General features: G+C 44.5%; 1 protein-coding gene and 3 long non-coding RNA genes across 4 annotated transcripts; 3 read left to right on the top strand and 1 right to left on the bottom strand.

Moving 5' to 3' along the window:
• The first annotated feature begins 158 nt into the window (after positions 1 to 158).
• LOC120602232 (uncharacterized) lies at positions 159 to 14757 on the top strand. The gene is made up of 3 exons (XR_005652666.1): positions 159 to 320; positions 1042 to 1085; positions 14722 to 14757. It is a non-coding gene; the product is annotated as an uncharacterized LOC120602232 (long non-coding RNA).
• Positions 3662 to 5071, top strand: LOC120602230 (uncharacterized). Its single transcript, XR_005652664.1, has 2 exons — positions 3662 to 4538; positions 4704 to 5071. It is a non-coding gene; the product is annotated as an uncharacterized LOC120602230 (long non-coding RNA).
• LOC120602229 (uncharacterized) lies at positions 14050 to 18081 on the bottom strand. Its single transcript, XR_005652663.1, has 3 exons — positions 17855 to 18081; positions 17483 to 17548; positions 14050 to 14849 (listed from the first exon to the last, which is right to left on the bottom strand). It is a non-coding gene; the product is annotated as an uncharacterized LOC120602229 (long non-coding RNA).
• Positions 18082 to 20481: 2400 nt separating this feature from the next.
• On the top strand, positions 20482 to 24174 carry KRT18 (keratin 18). The gene is made up of 7 exons (XM_039862259.1): positions 20482 to 20993; positions 21710 to 21792; positions 22123 to 22279; positions 22811 to 22975; positions 23087 to 23212; positions 23512 to 23735; positions 23984 to 24174. The coding sequence occupies exons 1-7, from the start codon at positions 20577 to 20579 to the stop codon at positions 24099 to 24101; spliced, it is 1290 nt and encodes a 429-aa protein (XP_039718193.1). The 5' UTR covers positions 20482 to 20576; the 3' UTR covers positions 24102 to 24174.
• The last annotated feature ends 3018 nt before the right edge of the window (positions 24175 to 27192 follow it).

Raw genomic sequence — 27192 nt, 5'->3', positions numbered from 1 at the left:
CCTGCATAAAGAAAGGTTCGAGCAGAAGGTCAAGGGCACCGGAGCATCGATGGATTGTGGGAGCTCCAGAAACATGTCCTGAAGGCCTATCACGTGTGCTACACACCTCATTCAGACTCATAAAGACCCTGCCAGGCAGGAGTGGGAATGTGCCCAGGTTCACAGAGCTGTGAAGGGAAGAACTGGAATCCAAGGACTCCTCACTGGTGGACTGAAAGTCAAAGGAGAGTGAATGCGGTCAAAGGAATTCTGGAGCCACTTCTTTACTGGTCAAATTACTTAACCTCTCTGAAGTTCCTCTTCCTCACCTAAAAATGCGGGTAATAATTACCTAAAAGGACTGATATGAACATGAGATAAGGGGGCAGTGCCTGATCAGTAGATTTTCAGTCAATTTTAGCTTGACTCTCACCATCCCTCCCTGGCCTTCCTCCTGCCTTTCCTAAAGCCTGCCCCTGTGCAGCTTACCCCACCCCTTCACTGTCTTCAAGACCACCACCCCCACCGTGGAACTTGTGTTTGCACCAGCTCTGACACATTTGCCTTGTGAGAGTTAAGTCCTGGTGTTCTCCTTGAAGGATGGAACAGTGTCTCATGCATCTTTGTGTTCTCTGCAGTGTCTGCCTAGCCCAAGGCAGGTGCCCAGTTGGGAGAGAGGGCTGGCTCAGAAAGGTTGAGGTTAACTAGAGGGAGGTGGCAATTGGGGCTATAAGGAGGCATCTATAGGAGAGTAATAAAGGATAACATGCAAAAATCTGCCTCCATGTAAGGCAGAAGCTTGCAAATCCAATTCCTAGCTAGCCATGCAAACTGAGCCCTGCCTATTGACACCATCTTCCTTTCCCCAACTTTCAGCCCAAGTCTCTTCCTTGCTGACCCTGGTGGTGGTGGTGGTGGTAGTGGTGGTGGGAAATGATGGTGATAATGATGCAGCTCTTATTTATTGGATTCCCACTGTGTCAGAGTGTCAGATCTCTTATATATGTTATTGATAATCTTAAAATAATTCATGAGAAAGGCAACATTATCCTCATTTTACAGATGAGGAAACTAAAAGTCCTTCAAGACTTGATCTCAAGTCTGGGGTAAGTCCAAAGTCTGAGCATGCTCTTTCCAGTTATGTTCTCTTATAGTGGGTGTCCAATTATCTCCATCAAGGGAAGCAGAAATGTGGATAACCCAGAAGAAATGATTTTAAAACTTTTTTCTTATTTAGCTATATATATATAATATTCACTTAATTCATATTTGTGGAACACCTAAATTGCTTCTCTGGCTTTAGGGATTTAGATAGACTTCGGGAAACCTCTCCCCACCAAAAAGAAAGCTCCATAAAGGCAGGAACCCTGACTGTCTTGTTAACTACCATATCTACAGTGTTTGAAGGTGCCTAACAGGCACTCCACTCCATCATACATGAGGAATGAATTCACAAATCATTGACTCAGACCGTACCATCGTGTGTGTGTGTGTGTGTGTGTGTGTGTGTGTGTAGAGAAATAAGAGAGCGAGAGAGCAGCTCAGGTCAAGGAAAGCCCTGCTACCTTCCACTCAATTACCAACCTCCCTCTTGGATTCCGTGGTCTCTCAAGGGCTAAGATAACCCCAAAGTGGGACACAGTTCTTATGGCTAATCTTCTGACCTGGAAGGTGAAAATGGACTGGGCCTGGGCCAGCCAAGGCCAGTTTAGCCTCAGGGAAGTGTCAGGTAAGCTCCCATGGCAACACAATTCAGTGTGTGTTTATACATTTCCAGCAGAATTCCAGGCTAAGGCCATCTATTCCCCGAGGCGGCACCAGCCCTTCTTCCTTGTCTCCCCAGGTGACCATCTTAAGAAGCCAAGAGAAGCGCAAGCAGCAAAAGAAGCCTTCAAAACATGGAAGGCAGAGGAGTGAAAGCCCCACCAGGGAGAGGGCCCTTTCCCTCCTAGACCAGAACTTCTGGCTCACAAGTGTCAAGTTGTAGAAATCGAACACCCTGGGCTTCCTCCTAGACCCCTGGGCCCATGGCTCCCAGGTCCAGCCCACTAACCCTCCACCCACAACTGCCCCTCCTCACACATGGCCTAACCCTGCTCCACTTGGCAGACAGCTCCTACGCAGACTCTTTCTTCACCTATACAGTTCACCAGTCCAGGGATCCTCCTCCTCACTCTCTGTCCGTCCAGCCCGAACACCTTCTTCAGGGAGCCCTCCCAGACTTCTCCCTTCAGCTTTCCAGCGTGGACTCTGATTTGGCATCCCCAGCTCTGACCTGGTCTCCCAGAGTTGGGCATGGGTCCAGACACCCCTAATGGCCTAGGAGTTCCCTTAAGGAGGGAATGACAACGTTTAATCCCTACAGAAACTATGAAATAAGCATTATCTCCATTTTAGAGGTGAGGAAACAGCCTTAAGATTAAGAATAGCTTGTGCTCTAGCAGTTAGCAAATGGGAGAGGCAGAGCTGGACCCTGTCTGCCTTCAACGCCATGCCTCACCTCCCTGCCTTACGCCTTCCTCTAGCCCTAGTCCTCCAAGACAGTACTATATGCCAGGCACTTCCTGTACCATAGACTTTTTATAACCCCATTTAATCCTCACAATTAAACTATAAGGAAAGTACAAATAGCCTCATTACAGATTGAGATGCAGAAGCTCAGAAACTTTCAATATATTTCCTAAGGTTATAGAGCACGCGAGTGCCAGGATCAGAATTTAATCCAACTCTTTTAGTTTCTTAGGTTTCCCAAGCCCCTGAGTTTAGCCAGAAACAGGGTGAGAGATACAAGAGTGAGGAATGCAGACTCTCCAGGCCAACATGAAGGCTTTGACTCTGATCAGCCAGCAATTCTGATAAAGGAGGATGCCTTCCAGAAGGCTGGCAGAAGTTGCCCCACTGATCTGGGAGGCCTAGGAATCCCAGGACAGCTGGGTGCTGGCTGGCTCAGTTGCCGACATCCCACCCTTCCCACTCATCCTGTGAGCTGACACAACCTCAAGTCCTTTCACTTCTGCAAATTCCTCCACTACCTCCAAAGTACTCTAGGATTTGTGATGAAAATGAAATGAAATTAAAATTAATTTTCATCTCGAGAATTGTTCTAAACAATTCTTGAAACAATGTGAGATAGCGAGAAAACATAAATTTGGAAATCAAATAACCTGTGTTTTAGTCTCAACTCAGTTTCTAACTTGCTATGTGACCTTGGACAAGTCACTTCCTCCTCTCTAAGCTCATCTGTCTAATGAAGGAGAAGTACCATTTATTTCTAAAATTCCTTGAAATTATGTTTGATTATTAATTGCATTTAAATTAATTTGGTTTTTTAGAATTTCAAACTTCTCACAGTGATTAAGAAGTAGTGGGGAACACATTAAACTTGAAATCATACTTGATTTGGGCTCTCGGCTTTTATTCTCGCATATATAAAATAAATTACATGATGATAATGTTTATAAGATTTTTGATGCCCCCTGTAAAGTTCTGATATAGGACCCCTACTGGAATGGAAGAAAACTATAAATCTCCAAGAATTCACCATTCCTGCTGTCTTTCCTCTCCCCCTCACCCTGACCTTCCCCCCAGGCAAGATCAAGGGATCTTTTAAGAAAACACACCCTCAGCTGCACTCCAGTCTGCCTTAGTCCTGACCACTGCAGAAACAACCAGTGAACATACCACATTCTCCTTTACTAAAGTATTGAAAGGGAACAAAAAGATAGGCCAAAGGAAGGACTGAGTAATTGGAGGAGGAGGAGGAGGAGTGGAAATGAGTGACTAGAGAAGTGAGATCTCCTTTGAAAAGGGATCTGTGCTGGGTCTCTTTTCTCTCAGACCTAGACTGAGTCAGGCCTGCCCAGAAGCCAAGAAACATAAGAGTGGGAGCAGCGGGCCTCAATGGGGCAGGAGTAGAGCAAGGCTGGGAGGATGGGAAGATAGCCTTCAGGGGAGCAGGTGCCGAGCAGTTTTCTGAAAATTATGCTCTCAGATGGTCTGCAATTCTTGGAAGAGACAGAGTAAGGTAGGATAAGGCCTGGGAGGAATGCAATTGGTTGTATGTGTACATAACAGACCACAGAGAATGAGTCTGTCCAGGGCCATAAACCTTATCTCTCCACCACAGGAGAGCTAGGATAGCTATCTCTGCATTCCTAAGAGCTCAGGCTGAGTCAGGGCTGGGGGTATTGGGGTGGGGGTGGGGGGTCCTAGGCAGCATACCTGAGTCACTCCAGGGTGTGTGGTTTAACTGGAAATGAGAAGGAGCAAAGGGAGAGAAGAGATGAATCAAGCCGACTAGTGCCAACAAAGGCTAAAGGTCTCAGATTCCTAACAGTCAGTCCCAGACCAGAAATTTCTTCCCAGAAAAGTTAGGTCCTGGGGATGGACAACATCTGTTATTGAGCTCTAGGGTTCATCATGCACAGCTCTTCCTGGGGCCTAATGGGTTCTTACTCTCTGCCACCATTAACTACTACTTCTCTAGCTTTAAAAACCACAGTTGACTTATCTTATCTCTTGGAAGAATGAAGCAAGACTGAGAAAACCAAGGGACCCAGGTCCTAGCTCCAGTCCTGTCCTCCTCTCTCTTTTCCACCCCATTACTCTGAGCTGGGCCCTTTGTCCCATGGTGGGAGGAGGAGAAAGCAAGCAATGTTTCCCTGCTCTCTGTGTCCCTGAGAAATTCTTTACCTCCCTTCAATGTTCCCTCCTCCTTTTTGCAGGCAAATGAGACAGAGGCCCTGGAGACATGCTGGAAGGGAAAATGACATCATCACCTGCCCTCAGGCTCCTAGACTTATACACTCTCTCCCTCTGCCCCTCTGTCCCTGTCCCCGCTACTCATTTGGCTCCAAGATGTCTTCTCCCAGTGCTCAGCCAGACTGGTCTGTAAACACCACTTTGATCCTGGAACTCCCATGCTCAGAGCTTTCCGTTGCCTTCAGAATAAAGGTCAAATTCATCTGGCAGCAGAACTGAGCCTTTCCCACCTGGCACTACCCTGCCCTAGCCCCAGGGCTGTGCCCTTCCTTCCCACAGTACCTCCCTGTCAGCTACACCTGCTGAAACCTTACCCTTCCTGGCTCCAGCACACCCCATTCATTCTGCAAACATTTACTGAATGAAAATCACACACTAGGCACCTCCCCACACAACCGCCCCAGTCGCCAGTGCCAGAAGTGGCCACACCCATAGAGACCCCAAAAATGGGCCTCTGTTACACCCCTGGGCTGGGTTACAGTTGCCTCAGCACCCCTCCCTGATTGTAAACCTGATCTTCATATAACATACATTGAACATCGGCTAATATCTCCTGTGATCCTCACAATGACCTTGAGAGCTTAGTATCATTATCTTTACTTACTGATGAGGAACCCAAGGCTTAGGGAAGTAATTTGTCCAGAAAGTGGTAGTTGGACTCAAACCAGAATCCCTAGATTCCAAGTCCAGGGCTCTCACACCAGCACCAAGTCACCTCCCTTAAAAGCAGGGTCATGTCTTATACATGTTTCTGTTTCCCTCAGCACCCAACACAGAAACTTGTTTGATTCACTGAATGAATGAATGAATGAATGAATGATTCTATGATTCTGTTCTATCCAGATGAGTCCTCTTCTCCCCTCAAATCTCTATTTCTTCTCCCTCACATTCCTTTTTTCTTATCTTCTCCTCTCCTTCACCTCGGGCCCCAAGAATCCAGAAGATAAGGGAAGAAAGAAGCTGTGATTGCTCTCACTGATACCAGGGAGTAGATAGGCCTCAGGAGGGCCTCCACTGACTAGAAAGAGACCAAAGGAGGTAATCTGGGACAGAAAGGCTCCTCCCTACACCCTACAACCCAAGTTGATAGACCACAAGAATCCCAGCCCTGTTCTCCATCGCTCCCCAATTCCAGCAGGACATAGGTTGGGCAGGAGGGAGCAGCAGAGTCATTCAGAGAACAGTGAGGGGGTGGAAAGAGGCCTAATTTGATGACTCACCATCCTTGTGCTTCCCCTGGGGTCGGGGAGAGGGAGGCACCTGGACACTTAAAATTCCAGCCCTGGGGAGACACTTGGATGTCAGCAAGCTGGAAATGAAGAGAACAGGCTCTGTTTATACCAAACTAAGGAGCAGCCATGGCAACGGAGGCCAGGGCCATCAGGGCAGGGAGCAAAGGTCCCGGGCCAGAGTGAGGGCCCTGTTGTCAGCCTGCCAACTGGGCAGGTTGCCCAGACCATGCCAGCCAGACCTTCTCTGGTGGAGCACCACCTTGTGGGCAGAGCCTATCCTGAGAGCTGGGGAAGGGCAGTCCTGAGGAAGAAGCCACCTGGTTTACTACACATGTCTTCCCATCCCCTCCCCACCCCATTCTGTGAGCTTTCTTTCCTGAGACCAGACACACACAGACAGACACTGAACCAGAGAAATGGAGAACTGAGCCAACTGCTAGAAAGGGCCAGTGTGGGCGTGTCAGTCAAGGAAGGCTTCCTGGAGGAGGACAAGGCAGAACATAAGGAATATGATGTCCCAGGCTAAAGAAAACACAGTGACGTCTTCAGAGCGGGAGTCTCTTCAGCCAGTATGAGAGACCAGAGACACACTGTCACGCTTTCCTGTCTTTTAGTCACCAGAATCATATACTCTTGGTGCCCGAAGGGGCCCCCATGGCTGCCATTACCATCTTTAACAATGCCTCCCTCACCTGCTATCTATATCCATTCCCTCCCTTAGCTCGTTCTTGGAGGTAGAGGTGGATGTCCTGTGCTCAGGGGCAGGCTTTCCACCTGCACTGTGAAATCCACCCCTCAGAACCTTACTCCATCAAATAGCTTCTTTCTCTCATTCTGCTACCCCCACCCTTATTTCAGGAGGGATTTTTGCCCTCTATCTGTATTCATGCGCAAGCCCCTTTCTCCTTAAAAGAAGAAAGGAAGGAAGGAGGGAGGGAGGAAAATCATCCTTGACCCCTGACTCTTCACTCTCCTTGCCTCTGTATCTAAACTTCCCAAAAGAGGAGGTCATGTTCATTGTCATTTCTCACCTCATTCTACCTACCCCCACCCCAGCCACCATCCACAAAAATTATTAAATCCACTATTGATCAACTAAGAGCCGAATTTTGTGGGCTCTTTTCAAGCTATCTCTTATCCAACCTCTCTGAATATTGCAATGGACACCAATGACTACTCCCTCTTTTTAGAAAGACTATACATACTGTATATGTACAAAACAAGACAAGATATCTTGGCTTCCTGACATCTCCTTCTGAATTTCTAACTATCTCACTGGCTACTCTTTTTCAACCTTCATTCCTGAAACCTCTTTAACTACCCATTACTTGCTCCTGCAGTCCTTTATCTTTTTGGTGGGCCATGCATCTCTTTGAGACTCTGAGACACAATCATAACTCAAGAGGCTCATGTGCTCAGGAAATCCATACACAGAGGCCAGATTAAGAATCTCTTCTCAACCTCTTTTCTTGGGCCAATCCCATTCACTCACAGAGTGATAGCTCCTGGATTGCCATCTCCAGACTCTCAGGAGAGCTGCGGACCCCTGTTTCCAATCAGCACATGGATGTCTCACCCAAGTCTCAAAGTCAGTAGGTTCTAAACTGAAATAATTATTTAATGTCATTCTCCTGGCCTCACTTTCTCTTGTCATTCTTATCTGGTGAGCAGCATCTTTCCCTTCAAAGGAGAAAAACTGGGAATTACCTAAAGTCCCAGGGATAGTATTATAACCTTCCTCATATGGTTGTTATGGGGCTAAATAAATTTGATGGGTGTAAAGCTTATAGAATGGTGCCTGGCACCTCACAGATGCTCAACAATTGTTAGTTATTATTGTTGCTATTCTTACTTCTCTTTTCCCCATATTAGCCAACTCTAACTTCTACATTTCCCTTAAATCTATTCTCTTCCCTGTATTTCCATCAATTCTCCCTTAGTTCAAGGCATTCATTGTCACTTGTGGACATGATTGCTGTAATCTCATCTTGATCCCTTCATATCTTTCCAGGACATCCAGCTAGAACAGTCTTGCCAAAATGCAACTCTGATCATGACACTTCCCTGCTTCAAGTTTCAATGTCTCCCCAGTTCCTAAAACAGTAACCCTCAGCTTTCAATATATCTCTAGGGAACTTGTTATAAAGAGAGGCCGAGACCCTAACCCCAAAGAGTATTATTGTGCAAAAAGAGGTGGTACCTAAGCACTTGCATTTATAACATGTTCCCCAATGTATCCGGTACAAAATAAAGTTGAAAACCAAGGAAGTGCAAACTCTTCATGGCCAACAATGCCTTCTTGACCCAATTCTTACCGCCAATCTTTTCCACTTAATCTTCTGCCTCTTCTTTTTCTCTGCTATCTGTTGGCTTTCCCTATATTCAACAAATATTTATTGAGCAACTAGTAAATTCAGGCACTAAGAACACAATGGTGAGCAAAATAGACACGGTCCCTGGAGCTTATAATGTAGTTAGAGAAAAAGAGACATAATATAAATTGCTATAAATTATTTAAATGATAGAAACATGATACTGTGAAAGTATATTACAAAGGAACCTGGCATAAATTTAAAGGAGTTAGAAAACTTCCCTGAGAAAGTAATACTTGAACTGAGATAGGAAGGATAAGTTAACAGAAAAAACTATAGTAAGGGGAAAAAATGATCTAGATACAGGGAATTGTACGTGCAAAGGCCCTGGGTAAGCAAGAGCATGACATGTTCCAGAAACAGAATAAAAGGCAGTATAGCCATCTTAAAAGGGAGAAAAGATGCAGGAGAAGACTGGAGAGGGAGGGAAGGCCAGACCATGCAGGGCCTTGTCAGCCATCTTAAGATGTAGGGACTTTGCTTTAAGAATAATAGGACCTGGTAGGCAAGGAAAAGAAAAATTAATTAAAATCATTTCTTCAATAAAAAAAAATTTTAAAGAATAATAGGACCTAATTAGATCTAATTAGATTAGAGGGGTGACTTCATTTGTGTGTTTTAACAAATTCTGCCTGCTTATAGTGTGGCGAATCAATTAGGCCACAGCAAATTCAAAGAGATCAATTAGTAAACAAATAGAGTAATCCAAGCAAGAGATAATACAATGATAACTTGGACTAGGGTGGTGATTGTGGTGCTGGAGAGAAGTAGAAAGAGTCAAGAGTCATTTAAGAGGTAAAATGGACAGGTTTTGATAATGGGTTAATATGGTAGTGAAGGGTAGGAGGTGTCAAGAATGACAACTCAGCTTCTGCCCTTGACGCCTCATTGGATGGTGATGTTATTCCCTGAGAAGGAAAAATTAGAAGAAAGTCACATAAATATCAGATAAAATGAAGTGCAAAATAAGGAATATATCTAGGATAAAGAGAGATATTACATATATACTAAAGGGGCTAATTCACCAGGAAGATATAACAATCCTAAATGCATATGCTCCCAACAACAAAATTTTTAAAAACATAAAACAGAAATGGATAGGACTAAAGGAGAAATAAACAAATCCATAATTATACTTGAAGATTTCAACACTCTTTTCTCATTAATTAATATATCAAATAGACAGAAAATCAGTAAAGGTATAGAAGACCTGAACAATACCATCGTCCAATGTGATCTAATGAATATATATAAAATTTTACTCGAGAACAGCATATTACATATTTTTTCAAGTGTGCATGGAACATTCATCAAGATAGACCATATTCTGGATCAAAAAACAATTCTCAACCAATTTAAAAGAAATGAAATCATATGATCGATGTTTTCTGATAATAAGAGGCTTAAACTAGAAATTAATGACGGAATGATATCTGGAAAATCTCCCACCTATTTGGAGATTAAACCACATTCTTCTAAATAACCCATGGATAAAAGAAGAAATCACAAGGGAATTTTAAAAATATTTTTTATTAATTAAACATTTTGAAACACAGATAAAGCTGTGCATAGAGATAAATTTATAACATTAAACACTTATATTAAAAAAAAAAACAAGAAAGCTTTGAAATAAAAATCTAAGCTTCCAAGTTAAGAAACCGAAAAAAAAAGCAAATTAAAACCAAAGCAAGAAGCAAGCAGAAGGTAGGATAAACATAAGAGCAGAAATTAATGACCTTAAAAACAAAATCAGTAAAGGAACCCAATGAAACCAAAAGCTGATTCTTGAAAAAGATAAAAATTTATAATAAACCTCAATCCAGGAAGGAGACAGACAGACAGACAGACAGACAGTCAGACAGACAAATTACCAGTATCAGCAATGAAAAAGGGTATCATTACAGATCCTATAGACATTAAAAGGATCATAAATGAATATTATGAACAACTTGATGCCTATAAATTAGACAACTTAGACAAAATGGACAAATTCTTTTAAAAACACGAACTACCAGAGCTCATGTAAAAATAATTAGATAACCTGAGTAGTTATATATCTGTTAAAGAAATTTAACTTTTTTTTTCCCCCTCTTTAACCCCTCCCCCCGCTTCTACTCCTGACCTATGGAGGTTGCCATTTCCCCTGAAGAACTGGATCTCTGAAGGCGGGGCGTCTCCTCTGCTCGTGGTGTGCACCTGGGACCTGGTGCACCCGGGGTATGGTCAGTGGCTCCACCTGGGGAGCGAACCCAGGACCTTCTGCGTGTAAAACAGACGTGCTAACCACTACACTATGGAGCCACCCCCAAGAAATTTAATTCTTAGTTAAAAACCTCTCAAAAAAAAAATTTCTAAACCCAGATTGCTTCATTGGTGAAGCAATAATTTAAGGAAGGAATAACACCAATTCTACATAAATTCTTCCAGAAAATAGAAGAGAAGGAAATAATTTTTAACTCACTTTATAAGATCAGCATTACCCTGATATCAATGCAAGACAAAAAATAGTACGAGAAAAGAAACCTGTAGGCCAATATCCTCTATGAGTTTCAATGCGAAATCCTTAGTCAGCTCTAGCAATGAATAAGAACAATACATCATAATCAAGTGAGGTTTCTCTCAGGAATACAAGTTGGTTCAATATTTGAAATCAATCAATGTAATTCATTTTATTAACAGACTAAAAAAGAAAAATCATGTTCATCTCAACTGATGCAGAAAAACCATTTGACAAAATTCAACAACTATTCATGATTAAGAACTTTCAGAAAACTATGAATATTTCCTCAACTTGATGAAAAGCATCTACAAAAACCTATAACTGACATTGTTTATAATAGTAATAGAATGAATGCTTTCCCCACAAGATCAGGAACAAAGCAAAGATATTTGCTTACACCACTTCGATTCAACATTGTACTGGTGGCGTTAGCCAGCACAAGTCAAGAAAAAGAAATAAAAGGCATATCAATTAGAAAAGAAGAAATAAAGCTTTTATTCACAAATGAAATAATATTCTATGTAAAAAATCCCAAAGAATCTAAAGTTTCAAGATAAATTCTCAATATACAAAAATCAATTGTATTTCTATATACTAGCAATGAAGAATCAGAAATTGAAATTGAATACGCAATATCATTTACAATCAGATTTAAAACATAAAACATCTTCTAATCAAACAAAATATGTGCAAGATTTATGTGCTGAAAATTTTTTAAAAAACATTAATGAGAAAAATTAAAGAAGATCTATATGAATGGAGAGATATATCCAGTTCATGGAAATGAAGGACTCAATATTGTTAGAATGCTAATTCTCTCTCTGAGTTGATCTACAAATTTAATGCAGTCCCAATGAAAATCTCAGTAAGCTTTTACTTAGAAATTGAGAAACTGATTCTAAAAATTTATACAGAAAAGCAAAAAGCCTGGAACAGCCAAAACAATTTTAAATAAGAAGAAAGTTGACTCACACTATCTCGTTTCATAAAGCTACAGTAATAAAGACAGCGAAGTATCAGCATAACAATATATATACATTATTGGAACATAATAAATTCCAAAAAGAGACTCACACAATGGTGTCAAACTAGATCATTAGAAGAGGAATAGTCCTTTCAACATATGGTGCCGCAACATTTGGGCATCCTCATGAAAAGAAAAAAGTTAACCTCACATCATAGACAAGAATCAACTCAAAATATAAAACCTAAAACTATACATTTTTATAAGAAAACACAAGAAAAAATCTTGGTGATCTTGGGTTTGATAAAGATTTCTTAGATTGAATACAAAAACACAAAACTTAGGAGAAAAAATTGATAATGGAATTATATCAGAATTTAAAACTTCATCTCTTCTAATGATATTGTTAAGAAAATACAAAGATAAGTACTGTTATAACTATATATGGTATCAGATGGGTGCTAATCAGGGTGATCACTTCGTAAGTTACATAAATATCTAATCATTGTGTTGTACACCTGAAACTAAAATAATATTGTATGTCAATTATAATTGAAAAAATAAAAATATTTTTTTAAATTTAGATACATGTTTTAAGTACTATAGTATAATCAACCATCTGTATAAAATTTAAAGCTTCATGACTGTTGAAAAATCTGTAAGAAAGCACAATATGGTCAATTAAAAGAAAATGATATGAATGTAGTTTTGGTATACTGGGCAAGATTAATTGCAGTCAAACTTAGAAGATTTAATTGATATTTTTGTGTCATGCATTCCTTGCAACCCTTGTTACCTCTGTGAAAATTCTAACCCACCTTTTACTCTAAAATTATTTTCCCTTTAATGCATTTAATTCTCACTTTAAATTGTTGACTTGAGCTGATGAAAAATAACATAAAATTTTATATTAAAAAATACAAAGATAAGCCACAGATGGGGAGAAATATCTGCCAACATATTAACACAATAAATCATAAGCCAAAATATAAAACCTAAAACCATAAAACTTCTAGAAGAAAACAGAAAAAAATCTATGTGACTCTCAGATAAGCAAAGATTTCTTAAATTCAGCACTAAAGCATGATCCATAAAATAACTTGATAAATTGGACTTCTTCAGAATTAAGAACCTCTCCTCAAAAGACACTGTTAAGAGACTGGAAAGACAACCACAGACTGGGAGAAAATAATTATAAATCACATATGTGATGAAATTAAACCCACATTTATTTTTGAAAAACTCTCAAATTCTAATAATGATTTTTAAAAATCAATATTTTTAAATAGACAAAAGATTTGAACAGACACTTTATTAAAGAAGAGATACAGATGGCAACAAAAGCACATGAAAAGATGCTCAACATCATTAGTCACTAGGAAAAAACAAATTAAAACCACAATGAAATACTACTATGCACCCATCAGAAAAGCTATAGTTAAAAAAAAAAAAGACAATACAAAGTGCTGGTGAGGATGCAGAGCAACTGGCAACTGGAACTCCCTCATACATTATTGGTGAGAATGCAAAATGATACAGCTACTTTAGAAAACAATTTCGCAGTTTATCATGAAGTTAAACATACGCTTTAATAAATATGTAAGGGAGAAGAGGAGTACTAGATTTAGTGGGGTGATCACTTTGTGAGTCGTATAGATCTCTAATCACTCTGCTGTACAACTAAAACTAATATATTATTGTATGCCAACTATAATTTTAAAAAATCATTGAATTGTACGATGAATCCAGAAAAATAAATAAATAAAATGTGCTAAAATGTAAACCAAAATAAAATAAAATAAAACAAAACAAAACAAAAAAAACATATACTTATATAACTCAGCATCCCATCCCTGGGTAGTTTATCCAAGAGAAATGAAAATATTTATTTACATAAAGACCTGTACACAAATGTTTATAAAAATAGCTTTATTCATAATTACTAAAAACTGGAAACAACTCAAATATCTATGTACTAGTGAATGGATAAACAAATTGTTTTACCTCCATCCAATGGAATGCTTTACAGCAATAAAAAGGAGCAAACTACTGATATGTGCAATAACATGGATGAATCACAAAAGCATTATGCTAAATGAAAGAAGCCAAAGACATAAGACTACATACTGTATGATTTAATTTATATGACATTCTGAAAAAGGAAAAACTATAGAGACAGATCAGTGGTTGCCAGAGCTGGGGTGGGTGAGAGAGATTGACTATAAAGGAACACAATGGGACTTTTGAGGTGATTAAAATGTTTTATATATTGATTTATGGTAGCAGTTCTACAACTGTATTTATTTGTCAAAACTTATTGAACTGTATACTTAAAAAGGGTAAATGTTACTATATGCAAATTGTACCACAAAATCTGAATTTTTTAAAGGCAAGTAAAAAAAAAAGCAGATGCAGGAAGATTATCCATTCGGCCTTAGATCTGATAAGTTTATGATTTCTTTGAATCCTCCAGTTGGGGATAATATCTAGTGACTAGCAAGAGATACAGTTCTGAAACTTGGTGGTGGAGACTCTGATGGATGCTATAATAGGTCACAGTGCTGGTGGTTCTATGCAGAAAGCCTTTTCCTTGCCTCATTAGCAAGTTCTTATTCATTTTTTGAAGCTCTATCCAAGCATTTCCTCCCCCATAAGGTTCTCCATGACCCCAATCCTTCAACACCTAGAATGTGAGTTGTGTCAAAGCAAGCTAACCTATTTGATTTTTCTTGGCTACATCTCCAGAGCCTAGAACACGTCTGGCATATGGTAAATCCCTTACAAATAGTGAATGAATGGATGAATTATTCCCTCCTTTGATAGAGATTTTCATATTTTGTTTGCCAAATTATCTGTGCCCTGTAATTATCATCTATTTGATTATTATTTTTTTATTTATCTTTCTATTTCCAGCTCATTGTGAAACTGAACCAAACAGAGAGACTTGAACCTTCATGCTGATGATTCTTCCAGAAAGAGGCAAGGCGGCACCCTTGAAAAGCACATGCTATGTTCCAGATCCTATTATGTACCTTTAATTCCTGCAACAAGAGAATTTAAAAAAAAAAACTGAACATCAGGGATATAAACTCAGATCTAACTCCAAAATCTATGCTCTTTTCTCATCATCTCTTTTCCTTGAATCCTTAACTCCATGATTTTCAGCACCTTCGGCCACTCTCGAATGACATCAACTGCTCTCATCCTAAACTCTGATAATCCCCTCCCTGACATGCCACATCTCATGTTCCCTATATAGCTCTCATTCGTCATGTCATCCGTCATGTCAGCTCCCAGCTCCCGGACTCTTCCTTTTCCACGGAGGTCTTCCAGTTGCCTTTGCTTCCCCATTCAACCCTCCCCAAGAGTCTGTCATTTCATCAATGTTTTAAGCCTATAGACTCCTTTGCTCCTGAGTTTCCACCACTCCCACCTTCTCATTTCTCAGTGAGAGATGCCCCAGAATACAGATCGTTTCTTGGTGATTGCTCGTCATTGAGCCATGCTGCGTAACCTCCACTGGGACCTCAAAATCATTCACGTATCCTTTCACGCTTTGTGGATAGACCATGTTTCTCAGCACCTGTGCGGCAGTCTCCTCCTTCCTCTGTCCCACTCTTCCCATCGATAGAGATGCAAGAGCACATAGAGTTACACATGTCAAATCCCAGCTGTGCCACCTACTAGTACTATCACCTTGCAGGTTTCAGCTTAAATGTCAATTCCCCCAGGATCTTAGGCTAGGTTAGCGGTTGTTGCAATGGCCTCCCCTTTGTCCCTGGACTTGCCCTGGCATAACACCAACTACAATTTATCATTATCTCTTGTTTAATTGTCAAACAGCTTGGCTAAACTGTACCATCCTAAAGAAATCTTCCATCAACCTTGCTCCCTGCAAGATATTATCCTATTTTTTTCCTTTCCTTCCCTGACAAACTTCTTAAAAGAGAAGTCTACGCTCTGCTTCCATTTTGTCACTAACCACTCACTCCTCAGCCTTGCAGCTCCCAGCTTTAGTGTCCATAACTTTACTGGAAGTGCTCTTGTCCTCAGCCTCCTTGATCTGTCTGTGTATCTGGCCTCTGGACTGCCCCTCCTGGAAACTCCTTCTCCTGGGCTTCCATGATACCTCTCTCCTGACAGCCGGCAGGAACCTGGGCCTCCTCCTCTTTCTCCATCTTTTCCCATGTTTTCCTCCTCTTCTTGCCTTAGCCCCTAACCCCAACCCCTCCCCTTGCAGATTCTGCCCACTTCTTTTGTCTCACCCTTTTCCTTAGGTCATCTCATTCACATCAGGGTTTCCCCCAAATCTCTAGGTGGGTGACTCCAGACAGGGCCACCATATCTGGCCATACAGATTGGTCAGGGCACAAAGGCACTAGGCCAAGGAGCCAAGGAAGAGGCCACCTTTGTCAAGTTTGTGCAAAAGCCCTAAGGGCAGGCCTTGGCCTTGAAAGCTGTATCCCCTACCACACGCTTCAGCCAAGTCTAAAACCAAGGGAGAGAGATCGATAGAGAGATGGCCATGGGCAGGAGAACTTTCAGATAGGTTCTCAGCCACTCTGTTGTTCAATTTCACCCCCTTTTCCATAGACTCAGTCTTAGCTGCCCTTACCCTGTGCCCAGTTTGAAAGGAAAGGAATAGTGATGAACCGGGAGCAGAAGTCTAGAGAGTAGTGAGGGTAAAATAAGGGAGCTGGGAAGAAAAGGAGTAGGTGAGGGTGAACCAGACAAGAGAGAAAATCAGCTGGCTTTTCAATTGTCAAACTCCTCTGAATAGATTCTCATTTGATCTTTATGAAAACTCTTGGAGTAAATATACCTATTATCCTTACTCTACAGCCAGGGAGACCAAGGCAAGTAAATTTGCCCAAGATCATCTAGCCAGCAGTGGGACCTTGAAACCAGGTCTTATGACACCAAATGCCATGCTCATCCTGCATGCCACCCACCTCTCCATAGATTGGGAAAAGATTATAGGCTGGAGGGATGACACTGAGGTATAGGAGTTGTACCTGAAGAGAGACCAGGAGGACCGGGTCAGAAGAAGAGGTCATAAGACTAGGAGAGGCCCCTTCTGGCAGGTAAGAGCTAGTTTTGCCAGAAGAGGTTGCAGGGGGGCCCAGGGAGTAGAAGGAGCTCATAGAAGAGTCAGATTCCTAGGAATCCTCTCTGAGTTTCAGCACTAAAGATCCCTGGACAGTCAGTCATGTGCTCCTCAGCACTGATCTTTCCTTTCTTTATTCCTGGGGAATGACCCCTTGGGTGCAAACCCAACTGAAGCAACGACATAAAAGTGTCAGAGTATTCTTTGACCCTCTCAGCCTGAGCTCTCAGAACCCCTCCCCCACTGCACACTGGACAGGTCAAGCCAGGGCCTACAAACGTGGCAGGAGCACCCCCCCAGAGAAATTCTCAAAGTCTTGAGAGATTCAGACTGGGTCCTACACCTAACCCAGCTACAACTCACATCATCCCACCAGCCTCCACAGCCCACCTAACCACACTTGCTGGTCCCCCAGCCACCCCCAACCCGGCACCCCCTTTTCATTAATTGTTTAAATCAAAATCATTTCCAGTAGCCCTTGGAATCCTCCTGTGAGGGGCCCGCTGGCATGCTCTGGGCCCTCCAGTGAGGAGAGTTGGAGTGAGTCTCCCAAGGCCATCCTCTCACCCATCTGGTTGCCTCCAACCTTCCCCAACACAGGGACCTGTCATTCTCTCCAACACACAATCACACCTTTGGAAAAGAGGATGGGAATCAGTTACTTACTATTTGGGCTCTACGCACCCCACCCCCACCACACACCCAAACCTCAGTTGCTATTCTAAAGTATTCTCCCTTCTCAATTGCTATTCTCGCCCCCCCACACACACACACCGCTCCCGTCAGAGATGAGCAAGAAATTTTCAGCAAAACCTGAAGGACTCCAGGCCTCACGATCCTGCCTAATCCTCTAATCTTCCACCATCTAGTTTCCCCAGGGCCTTTGGCTCCAGCCCTCAGAGGGAGAATGTGGGGAGGGGGAAGAATGAACTGACCCACCTTTACCGGGATCATCTCGGAGTTTACTCAAAAGTTAAACCTGCCCCTCAGCTTTCCCACTGTCCCTCAGCAGGACATCGGAATGCAGAGCAGGATGATGGTGGGGAACCATTTCCCCCCTTTCAGGACTCCATTCTGCTGGATCTCTTTATTCTAAGTGCCTTTTCACTTTGTTCCGGGAACCTCTCACCAGGGCCCCTCCTTCTCCCAGGACCAGCCTCCCAATCACCCCTCCCCCCTTCCCCTTGCCTCCTATCCCCACACTGTCTGAGAGCCCCAGGGCTAGAAATCTGGGGACCGAAACTTCTCCCTCACGTCCCCTTCCCCAGCTCTTCCAGAGCTTCTCAGGCAGTGTGGGGGGCGGGAGTGAAAAGGCCTTGAACCACAGAGGAATCTGGAAGTGGTGGAAAAGCGCAGGCTGGTGCTGGAAACCTGAGGTCGGTATTTGCCCCGATGCCGCAAGAGGTCAGGAATGTGGCCACTGACGAGCTATGGGAAGGAGATAAGACTCAACTGGCAGCTTTCCCCACTCCTGCCCCTGGACTAAACCTCCACAGACCCCCAAAACGTCCTGAGAAGCTGGAGTGGGGGAGGATGGATCAGAGAAGGATGTGGGAAAGAGCTTGGATAAGATCTGGAATTTGGGCCAGATCCCCAGCGGAATTCAAAGTCTCCCAGGCATCTTAAGTGACTTTACATCCTTGAGCCATTTTTAGAATTAAATTGATGACACTCCCCTCTTCCCCCCTCCCCACCCACCTATGCTCTCCTGGATGTTTTAGAGACTTACTCTGCATTAGGTAATTGGTATTTGTTTAATAAATGAGTGAGTGATAATTAATATTTACATCCACTGCCACCCCAGGAGATAGATTGGACAGGTTTTATTAGTGCCCCTTTATAAGTGAAGAAACTGAAGTTCAGAAGTGACTTCCCCAAGGTCACACGGCTAGCAAAGTACCCAAACTGGCTTACTTCAAGCTTAGTAGAAACAGCAAAGACAATTATCACATGTTCAATCTATACACCTTATTGTGCAATTCTGCACAACATGTCAATTCTAGAACCCAGGGGCACATCAAGAGAAGTGAGGGGGACATCAAGAGAAACCCCTTTGACTGGCTGGTACCTCTAATCTCCCAGAAACCTCCCATGCAAAATGAGCGGGCATTTGCTTGTATGCTATTTTGCATTTCATTTGCCTTTTGGCCTTCGGCAAGCCCTGACCCTCCCTTGGCCAGCTTCCACTTTGACCTTCTCTTGGCCAATTCCCATTGAGTACTATGGGGTTTTGCCCACTGGAAAGTAGCAGTCCTGGGCCAAGCCTCCCTGGGTGGTCCCATGGCCCAGCCTCTCCCAGGCCCTCTTTCCTTCCCAGGCCTAGTCTTCTGCCTATTTCCACCTCTGCAGTTCAGCAGGCAGCTCGATAAGAATCAATAGGTCCACTCCAGAGCAAAGAGCACAGACAAATGTGTAATGCCAGACCCTGCTGGACAAAGAAGCTGCTGGTGATGACAGACTTGAAGGCCCAGTTCCTCTGGATTCCTCCAGTTCATTTAGCAGGGGGTGGTCATCCAGCTTCAGGGGCACAGGGAACAGTCAGAACTTCTCTACCTCCATTCTTTTGACCTGAGCTTCCTGGAGGAGGCAGCCCCCTGGGGACAGGCTCGGGATCCAGAGAGCCTTTTGAGGAAAGGAGGGGGCCTGCAGAAAAGTCCTAGTAAGGGGGGCTGGCCAAAAGGGCTAAGTCGCAGCTGGACTGTTTCTAGATGTGCCTGTCTGTCCTCTGAGGCCGCCCCCCCAATACCATGTGGGACATATTACAATCTCCATGAGGGAGTTTGGTCTCAGTTACTCACTCCTGTTCCCCCAACAACTAGAACAGGGCCTGACATACAGTAGTTACCCCAAAACTATTTGTTGAACTGTAAGCTCCTGGTAGATTTCTTTACCCAAGGGTGTGGGCAAGGCTGATTCATAGGTGTGTAGAAGCGAGGACGTGCCCCTTGTTCAAATTAGAAAGTATCCCACTGAGTCCAGACCTCCATGAGAGTGAGTTGGAGAGGGGTGAGTGTGTCTTCAGGAGTCTGAACATACTTGGTGAGTGAATGTGTTTGACAGACACATCTATATGATACCCGCAGGACTTTGTGCCAGTGAACGCGTTCAGGTGATTTGAGGCTCAGGATTAAGTTTTTTTTTCTCTTCTCCAGCCCCCAAGTTTTCTTACCCGGACTCCTGGGGCTCTAGGATTCCCCCTCCCCCCAAGATCCCCATAGCAGGAAAGAACTTGGGCTTCAGGCTGAGGACAGCTACGGAGACTCACACCGGACTTCACTTCTCAGCCCCCAAAACCCAAAATTCTCAACTGGCCAGCACCTCCTCTACCTGGGGAGGGGTATAATAACGTCATTTCCTGCCCAGAGCTGCCAGAGCCAACATCACCTGCTTGCTGCCCGGTCCGTAACGGTAAGTCACACCCTTTCTGAAGAATTGAGGGGCGGGGGAAGAATGGGGAGGGTTTGGAATCGAGGACACGTTGTCTCCACTGCGGTCTACCTGTGCCTGTGGCCCAGGCTTGCGTGGCGACTCAGGGGCAGAGGCGGAGCCTAGCCCAGCCAGACCCCACCTCCTCCCTCTGTGATATAACTTGAGTTGCAGATCTGGCACTCTCCGCGGCTCGAACCTGAGTCTTGGCCTCTCACCTTCCTCCGTGGACAACATGAGCTTCAGCACCCGCTCCAGCTTCTCCACCAGCTACCGGACCCTGGGCTCCGTGCAGACGCCCAGCCACCGGGTCCGGCCGGCCAGCAGCGCGGCCAGCGTGTATGCAGGTGCAGGGGGCTCCGGCTCCCGAATCTCTGTATCCCACTCCACCAGCGTCCGCGGTGGTTGGGGGTCCGGGGGCCTGGCCGCGGGAATGGCGGGAGGTCTAGCGGGCATAGGGGGCATCCAGACCGAGAAGGAGACTATGCAAGGCTTGAATGACCGCCTGGCCTCCTACCTGGAGAGGGTGAGGAGCCTGGAGGCTGATAATCGGAGACTGGAGAGCAAAATCCGGGAACACCTGGAGAAGAAGGGACCCCAGGTCAGAGACTGGGGACGTTACTTTAAGACCATCGAGGACCTGAGGGCTCAGGTAAGGGGGCATGGAGTGAGAAGCCCAACTCCCAGCCCTGTTTGCCTCCCCCTCCCCCCAGGACAGGAATTTTAACAGGGTGGGGTGAATCGACTCCTTCCCCCTTTCTATCTCCACCCAACCTCCTATTGTCCATGGAGGGTGTTAGGAAAGCCCTGCATTTCCACACACACCCCTGGCCACAGGGACCCCAAGGGTGGTGACCGAGCGTGGGAAGGTCCTTTCCTTGGAGGTAATGGGAAAGGGGAGACAGGAGCTTCGCCTGGGAAGCGGACATTATGGAGGGAAGTGAGACAAGGCCCATAAAAAGGACCCAGACCCTGGCTTCTGGGCAAGTGAGGACAGTCGGAGGGTTAAGAGGATGTGTAGTTAAGGCTGAGTCTAAGAATAAACTGGGAGGCCTGGGGGGGCGGGGCGGGGAGCAGGTGCATTAGGAAAAAATTCTCAGGAGAGGGCCGGAGAGAGGACTTGTTAGGTGCTTACTGCAAGCAGGCTATCCGGCAGAGGCCCTGAGGGAGGGGTAGCGGGAGACCAGTGGGACCTCTGAGATTTGGGACTCCAGGAAAGGAGGGAACAGGGTGAGGGGCACAGGTGGAAGGTGGCTATTCCTGGGACCAGGAAGTTTTCACTGAGACATTTAACGCCTCCGACACACTCAGCCCATCTCATCATTGACTTCCCATTCATGGAGCAACATCTCTCACCAATCTCCCTAGATCTTTGCAAGTTCTGTGGACAATGCCCACATCGTTCTACAGATTGACAATGCCCGCCTTGCTGCTGATGACTTCAGAGTCAAGTAAGGCTGGAGGGGCTAGGGAGCTGGGGGTGGAGCTAAGAATGTTCTGCTCCTGGGGCTGGGTCACCTAAGGGCTCACAGTGGGATCTTGTTCAACTGTGGGTGGAGCTGGGTGGATGAGAGTTAGGCTCCATCGGTTTATTTATTATGTAACCCAGCTTGAGGAGACTGGCCCCCAACTGCCAGGAATGGTGCTCAGAGGATTATTATCTGATTCCTGACTCGGTTGCCAGTTTGTAGTGGGTACGGTGCTGCTCTTAGGAGGTGATATAGGTTGAGAAGGTTCTGGATTAGAGATGGGTGCCCATCTGATCGCCTCCACTCCCACAGGTATGAGACAGAGCTGGCCATGCGCCAGTCTGTGGAGAGTGACATCAATGGGCTCCGAAAGGTCATCGATGACACCAATATCACTCGACTGCAGCTGGAGACAGAGATTGAGGCTCTCAAGGAGGAGCTGCTTTTCATGAAGAAGAACCATGAGGAGGCAAGGAGGGGCCACTGGCCAGGCCAGGAACCAGGGGCCAAGACAAGTCTGGGTGGGCAAATAGATGGAGCAGGCCACCTACAAGTAGTCTTACAGGGAAGTTCAGAACTACCAGCCTGGGCCGTACTTAGTGTGTCACCTGAGTTAGTGTGATGAAATCAAGAGGCCATGGGTGAGAGAACAAGATGAAGACAAAGATAGAAGCACTAGGAGTGAGGGGTGATGGAGGAGTGAGAGTAGGTGGAGCTGGCGGGGCTTGCTGAAAGAAGGTAAAGAGCAGGCTTATGGAAGGAGGCTAGAGGGAGGGACAGGGTGAAGTGAGGAGAGAGAAATCGCCTGTGAGTTACAGGCATGGGCAGTGAGTGAGTGATATTTTACCCATCTGGAGTAGAAAGCCCAGAGTTTAAAGCTGAGAGTTTCCTCTGTTCTCCAACTGATCCTGCAGGCCTGGAAGAGGCAGTCGCAGCTGAAGAGCCTTACTGGAACCCTACCGTGACCCCCTCCTCATTTTTTTGTCCCTCCCTCCATTAGGAAGTAAATGGTCTACAAAACCAGATCGCCAACTCTGGGTTGACCGTGGAGTTGGATGCCCCCAAATCTCAGGACCTCAGCAAGATCATGGCGGACATCCGGGCCCAGTATGATGAGCTGGCTCGGAAGAACAGAGAAGAGCTAGACAAGTACTGGTCCCAACAGGTACAAGAGGGGAAGGCGGACGGATACCTGCTCAGCACAGAGGCCCAAGGGGTTGGGAGGGAGACAGGCAGACAGAGAAGGAGGGACCTGAGGATCACACCCCTCCTGCAGATTGAGGAGAGCACCACGGTAGTCACCTCGCAGACCGCTGAGATAGGAGCTGCTGAGATGACACTCACGGAGCTGAGACGTACAGTCCAGTCTTTGGAAATCGACCTGAATTCGATGAAAAATCTGGTAAGAGCCCTCGCTTCACTTGCCCCAACTTTCCCTGGCCACTGGAGTCTGTCGCCCTCAGGCGCAATCCCATCTTAACCCAAATCCTACCCCTGCCATCATAAATTCCTTTTGCTCAGAAAGAGTTTTTTCTCTTTGCATTTCCTACTGCTCCTACCCGCTACCCTAGTACCTGGCACAAAGTAGGTGTTCAAAAAAGTTGCAAAGCATGAAGACCTGAGCTCTGAACAGCTCTGCTAAAAGTTTCAGACTCTCCCTCCACTGTATGTCGAGGCTCACCCAACCCTTCACCCCCGCAGAAGGCCAGCTTGGAAAACAGCCTGACAGAAGTGGAGGCACGCTATGCTATGCAGATGGAACAGCTCAACGGGATCCTGCTGCACCTGGAGTCAGAGCTGGCCCAGACCCGGGCAGAGGGGCAGCGCCAGGCCCAGGAGTATGAGGCCTTGCTAAACATCAAGGTCAAGCTGGAGGCTGAGATCGCCACCTACCGCCGCCTGCTGGAAGAGGGGGAGGACTTCGAGTAAGTGTGGCTCTCCTCCCACCCACACAAACTAATGTCCAAGTATCACTTCTCCCCAAATCTTGAGCTTTTGGTAAGCCCCACTGAGCACTGAGCTGATGCTCAGGGAGTGCCCCTGTGTCTCCAAGGGAGTAGTGGTTATGGAGGTTCAAGATAAAAGTGGGGATCCAGAGGATTTTTCCCTCCACTTTCTTCATCTCTTTTCTCTGTGGGGCTGTTTATAACTGAGATTTTGTCTTCTGTTACAGTCTTAGTGACGCCCTGGACAGCAACTCCATGCAATCCATACAAAAGACCACCACTCGCAAGATTGTGGATGGCAAAGTTGTGTCTGAAGTCAATGACACCAAAATTCTGAGGCATTAAGGCAGAAGAAGTGGGGCATCCCTTGGGAGAGGGACAAGAGGCCAATAAAAAGTTCAGAGATCATTGAACATCACTTTCCCTCTTCCTTGACTGTCTTCATACTGTGTGCAAATCCCCTTATCCAATAGTCCTATATCTGATCAGGCAGGAATCCCCTCTGACCCCAGGCATTTCATTGTGTGAGGGAGTGAACAGAGGAAGGGTCTGGGTTCTTGGAAACACCTCAGAGAAAGAGGGGAGAATGGGCCAAGGGCAGTGAGGAAAACTACAATAGAATTGTGAAGCCTTAGCCGTGAAGATCATAAGGGCCCTGTGTGACAGGTGCTCCTTAGAAATCTGAGCCCAAGAAGGAAGTGGACCCAAGGACAAGGAAAAAGAAAGAGAAATGCAGGACACACAGCTGGCCCTCCCCACCCTTGCCACTTTGCATCCTTGACCCACTGCCGAGTGCTTCCCAACCCCAGCTTCTCCCCCAAACCCTCCCACATTCAGCCCCCAAACCTGTGGTCCCTTAGGTTCTGTTCCTTCACTCAATTGAGATATGACTTTGAGCACACTACAGGTCTAGCTAGTAAAGGCGATCATTGCAGGTGAAAGAATAATCCATTCTAGTGGTCCCCATCTTGGTAGGTGGTTAGGTGGTTAGGTCGTGCCCCGAAGGAAGCATCCACTTAGGTAATGAAAAGCACCTTAAAACTGACTGAAATGTCACAGCTCTGTGCTTTCAATTGGAAGTGTCATCTAGGAGTGAAAATGGATGTCTCGAATTAATCATATGCTTCGATTGGAATGATAATTTATCTTTTTAAATTAAAAAATATATAAAAGTACAAAATCCAAAAGGAAATAGATTAAATACTTCCCACCCCACTCCCCAGAGGTAACCATTGTAAAATAGTTTCTTAAACTAGACATACACATTTCATTTTATTTGTAGGGTCATACTCTTCTGCGTCTTGATTTTTAAACTCTGCTTTCTTTCACAATGTATTCTTAGACACCTTTCTGAAACAGTAGCTGTAGACCCACCTTTTTTCTAAACCCAGATGATATTCATGTTCCATTTGGAATCTATATGATATGCATATTCCATTTACCAGAAGGAAATTATTAGTCTAATTTGGGGGGAGGGGAAGCATAAAATTGTGATTATGCATTCTGTCACATCTCCTGTTTTGGTGACATTTTTGATGACTTTTCATACCCATTGTCCAGTTGAATGTCAATATCACATAAATCTGTTCTCAATCTACAATAAATACTATATTCCAAACATTTTCCAAAAATCAGAACCTTGATTGTTAATGTCTGATAGTAACCAGACCAATTTGACAAACAATATCTAGGTCTTTCTTGACCCTTGACTTAGTAATTTGTCACCCATCTAGTTTGAGAGACATCATACAAAATGTATCATTTTACATAAAACTTCTTGTTGCATCTGTATAGAAATGGTGTTGGGATCGTTATTGTAGAAGGACCCCCAGAACAATTTTCTCTCAGGTCTCAGCAACCAAAATCCAGTGGGACGGGCCTATTATATTTAATCTCCTGTACATCACACACCTCATTCTTTTTTAATCGCTGCCTATACTCCAATGTTTGGAGTATAAACGTACTTAACCCAGGTCTTCTAGAAATGGATGTCTTAGTCTTCAGTAGTTTCAGTTTTTGCAAAAATGCTGTTATTGATGTTAATTAATATGCATAGTGATAAAAATGCGCTCTGTGAGCATATCTATAGAGTAAATTCCTAGAAATGGTAGGCCAGGCTACCATATTAACAAATATTTATGAAGTACCTACTTTGTGCCAGGCTGCTAGGCATTGAGCATACATGTGGTAAACAAAAGAGTTATTGCCCCTACCTCATGGAGTTCACAGCCTAATGGTCAAAAGTATGTGCATTTTTATTCAGTCTTTCAACAAATATTGAGCACCTACTATGTAAAAGCCACTCTTCTAGGCACTCAGGATACATCAGTGAACAAAGCAGACAAAATTCCTCTCCTCATGGAGTTTATATTCTTATGACAGGAGACAGATAATAAGCAATAAGCATAACACAGCATGCTAACAGTGATAAATGTTACAGGACTGGATAGAGCAGGCAAAAAGAGTTGTAGTGGAAAGAGGTAGGGAAGTTAAAGTGATGCATGATGATCCTAGGTAATGAAGCTTCGACTAAAATGGAAACCAGGTTTTACTAAGAAATATAGAATGTTTACTCTGCAATCTCTAAAAATATGGGGATCCTGGGTGGAAAAAAGCTAGACTGTTCAAGGCCCTTTGTCCCTGGGAAGCCCGGAGAACAATGCCAGGAGAGGCAGCCCCTGAGGGTGGTGGGGAAGCCACCAGTGAGATGGGGTGGAAGTCTTCATCACTGTAGGGCCCTGAGAGAAGATGGGTCAGGAGAGGCCACAAAGTGAACAGAACAAGGGCCGCTCTTCATGAGTGAGAGCTGAGCGTGAGTGACATAAGAGGTTACATGGGAGCTTCTATGGGCAGGGACCCCTGCAGCTTCTGGGTGCCTGGGTTCTAGCTGGAGGAAAACAGCCTACCTGAAAACAAGATGTCCTGGTGTTCACCCTTCTGAAACCTGCCCTCTCTTAATTAACAATCACCTGCCCCATTTCCTTCCATTCTCTCTCCAACCTCTGCTTTGTCCACCCCGCCCCTCAGTCTTTGCAGGAGTCTACATGAGATGAATCTTTGGAGAAGATGGTTGAACTTTAGTTTCTGAGATTTGTATTAGGAAGACAATCAGTAATTTCCCTGCCCTGTCCACACCTCCATTTTCCAAAAGTATAAGTATAATACAAAATGTGCTCGCTCAGACCCACAGGTAACCCAGAGGTCTGATGAGCACCCCTAAAAGGTTGCACTAGCCTGGCTGGCCATCACTGTAATTTAGTCAGGAGGAATCTAGCCTTCCTTGAGTCCCTAAAAAGGAGAGACTGGTGGCTCAACCACCAGATGTGAGACAGGGAGTGGACAGGCTTGAGAACAGACTGACTCCAGCAAAGGTGATGGGATGGGGACTTGCCTGAGGGTGAAGCAGAAAGTCCCTGACAAAGCCTGAGCAGGGCTT

The sequence above is a fragment of the Pteropus medius genome, unplaced genomic scaffold, assembly GCF_902729225.1.
Source record: "Pteropus medius unplaced genomic scaffold, Ma_sr-lr_union100, whole genome shotgun sequence".
Classification (NCBI taxonomy): Eukaryota; Metazoa; Chordata; class Mammalia; order Chiroptera; family Pteropodidae; genus Pteropus; species Pteropus medius.
The sequence above is the reverse complement of the archived record's forward strand: the minus strand, read 5'-3'. Positions and strand labels throughout refer to the sequence as shown.